The following is a 2,889-nucleotide window of genomic DNA, read 5'->3' on the forward strand; positions in this document are numbered from 1 at the left end:
GAAACCCTGTCTCTACTAAAAAATACAAAAATTAGCTGGGCTTGATGGCAGGAGAATCATTTGAACCCAGGTGACAGAGGTTGCAGTGAGCCAAGATGGCGCCACTGCACGCCAAGCCTGGGCGACAGAGTGAGACTCCGTCTCAAAATAAATAAATAAATAAATAAATAAAGGAAATTAATGCCCAAATCCTCACCTTTCAATTGAACAGTTCCCCGAGGAGACCTGCCTGAAAATGCCCCAGTTGTATAGGAATGATTTACCCATATCCTGTTTCACTTTCCACCCATCACCCACTTTTTCTTTTTCTTTCCTTTTTCCTTTTTCTTTCCTTTCTTTTTTTTTTTTTTTTTTTTTTTTTTTTTTTGAGACAGAGTCTCACTCTGTCGCCCAGGATGGAGCACAGTGGCCCCATCTCAGCTCACTGCAACCTCCGCCTCCCAGGTTCAAGTGATTTTCCCGCCTCAGCCTCCCAAGTAGCTGGGATTACAGGCGCGCACAACCACTCCTGGCTAATATTTGTATGTTTAGTAGAGATGGGTTTTCACCATGTTGCCCAGGCTGGTCTCAAACTCCTGACCTCCAGTGATCTGCCTGCCTCAGCCTCCCAAAGTGCTGGGATTACAGGCGTGAGCCACTGCGCCCAGACTTTCTCTTTTTCTTTTTTTTTTGCCAGAAAGGGTCTTGCTCTGTTGCCCAGGCTGGAATGCAGTGGCTCAATCTTGGCTCACTGAAGCCTCAACTTCCCAAGCTCAAGCAATCCTCCCACCTCAGCCTCTTGAGTAGCTGGAATCACAGGTACGTGCCACCACACCTGGGTAATTTTTTTTTTTTTGTAAAGACAGTGTCTCACTATGTTGCCCAGGCTGGTCTTGAACTCCTGGGCCCAAGTGATTCTCCTGCCTCAGCCTCCCAAAATGCTGGGGTTACTGGAGTGAGCCACCATGCCTGGCCCCAATTTTTACTCACTTTTTTGTTCATTTGTTTGTTCCCACTTAAAAAAAAAAAATCCTACCTCTCTTCCATTTTCAGTACATGCTCTCAGTGCTGAAATCCTCTGGTGACCAAATAGAGACATCTAGAACATTAATAGTGGTGTTAGGAGGAATTCAATTGACTGGGTAATAAATCCGCCTACAAGTCTTTGCTTTTCAATGTTTTACTTTCAATACTTTGCAGTCAACAAAACTAGAAGAGGACCCAGAGCAATTGCCAGCTGAGGAGTCATTCAACTATATTTTGAAGATAGGTGACCATTGATTTTTGGCATATAGCTTAGAAGGAGTTAAAAGAATTAAGGGACATTGCTATACTGATATTCTTTGGATTCCCATCTATTTAATTATGTGAACACATTTTCTCCAAGCTTGCATCACCAGGGGGGTAGACAATGAAAGTTTTTCTTTTTTTCTTTTTTTTTTTGAGACGGAGTCTCGCTCTGTCGCCCAGGCTGGAGTGCAGTGGCGCGATCTCGGCTCACTGCAAGCTCCACCTCTCGGGGTTCACGCCATTCTCCTGCCTCAGCCTCCCGAGTAGCTGGGACTACAGGCGCCGGCCGCCACCACGACCGGCTAATTTTTTTTTGCATTTTTAGAGACAGGGGTTTCACCGTGTTAGCCAGGATGGTCTGGATTCCTGAGCTCGTGATCCGCCCGCCTCGGCCTCCCAAAGTGCTGGGATTACAGGCATGAGCCACCGCGACCGGCCGAAAATTTTTCAATAAAAATAAACTTAAAGAATACCAGCGCTTCCGCCACGGCTGCCATTGGAGAGCAGCAGCCATGGCTCTGCGCGACCCTGTGGCCGTGGGCCCCAAGGTGACCAAGGACGTGAGCAAGCCCAGGCACAGCTGCCGCCCCGGGCGTCTGACCAAACACACCAGGTTTGTGCGGGACATGATCCGGGAGGTGTGTAGCTTCGCCTCGTACAAGCGGCTCGCCATGGAGTTGCTGAAGGTCCCCAAGGACAAACGGTCCCTCAAGTTCATCAAGAAAAGGATGGGGACGCACATCCGCGCCAAGAGGAAGCGGAAGGAGCTGAGCAAGGTGCTGGCCACCATGAGGAAAGCTGCTGCCTAGAAAGACTGAGCCCCCTCCCCTGCCCTCTCCCTGAAATAAAGAACAGCTTGACAGGAAGAAAAAAGAAAAAAAAACCAGCAACAATTTTATGTCAAAAGTTTGAAGATTAGTGAACACATTCCTTAGAAAAATAGGCCAGGTGCGGTGGCTCACTCCTGTAATCCCTGCACTTTGGAAGGCCGAGGTGGGCGGATCACCTAAGGTCAGGAGTTCAAGACCAACCTGGCCAACACGGCAAAACCCCATCTCTACTAAAAATACAAAAAATTAGCCGGGCGTGTTGGCAGGCGCCTGTAATCCCAGCTACTTGGAAGGCTGAGACAGGAGAATCGCTTGAACCCAGGAGGTAGACATTGCAGTGAGCCGAGATTGCACCACTGCACTCCAGCCTGGGCAACAGAGCGAGACTCCACCTCAAAAAAAAGAAACAAAAGAAAGAAAGAAAAATAAATACAACTTGCCAAAATGGACACAAGGAGAAACAATAAATATGAATAATACTAAAATGATTAAAGAAATCAAGTCTAAAATTAAATATCTTCCCTCCAATGTTTATGATAACTCACTAGTGAAATTTACCAAATATCTAAGGAAGAAATAATGCCAATCTCACATAAACTCTTTTATGGTATAGAAAAAGCACAGTTTTATAAGGCAGGCAGAAACTTAATTGCCAAAACCTGCCTAAGACAATATAAGAAACGAAAATTACAGGCCAGTCTCACTACCAAACTTGGATGTAAAAATCATACATAAAATAGCAGCCAGGCACAGTGGCTCATGCCTGTAATCCCAGCACTTGAGGAGGCCA

The 2,889-nt window shown here is 46.4% G+C and overlaps 1 protein-coding gene across 1 annotated transcript; it reads left to right on the forward strand.

Moving 5' to 3' along the window:
• Positions 1-1,781: 1,781 nt before the first annotated feature.
• Positions 1,782-2,099, forward strand: LOC468888 (large ribosomal subunit protein eL36-like). Its single transcript, XM_054673460.1, has one exon. It carries the CDS (start codon positions 1,782-1,784, stop codon positions 2,076-2,078), a length of 297 nt encoding a protein of 98 aa, XP_054529435.1. The 3' UTR covers positions 2,079-2,099.
• The last annotated feature ends 790 nt before the right edge of the window (positions 2,100-2,889 follow it).

Source organism: Pan troglodytes, chromosome 20 (genome assembly GCF_028858775.2).
Source record: "Pan troglodytes isolate AG18354 chromosome 20, NHGRI_mPanTro3-v2.0_pri, whole genome shotgun sequence".
NCBI classification, from domain to species: domain Eukaryota; kingdom Metazoa; phylum Chordata; class Mammalia; order Primates; family Hominidae; genus Pan; species Pan troglodytes.

Excerpts from the sequence above, each read along its gene's own strand:
- LOC468888 (XM_054673460.1), top strand. The coding sequence starts at position 1,782 with ATGGCTCTGCGCGACCCTGTGGCCGTGGGCCCCAAGGTGACCAAGGAC.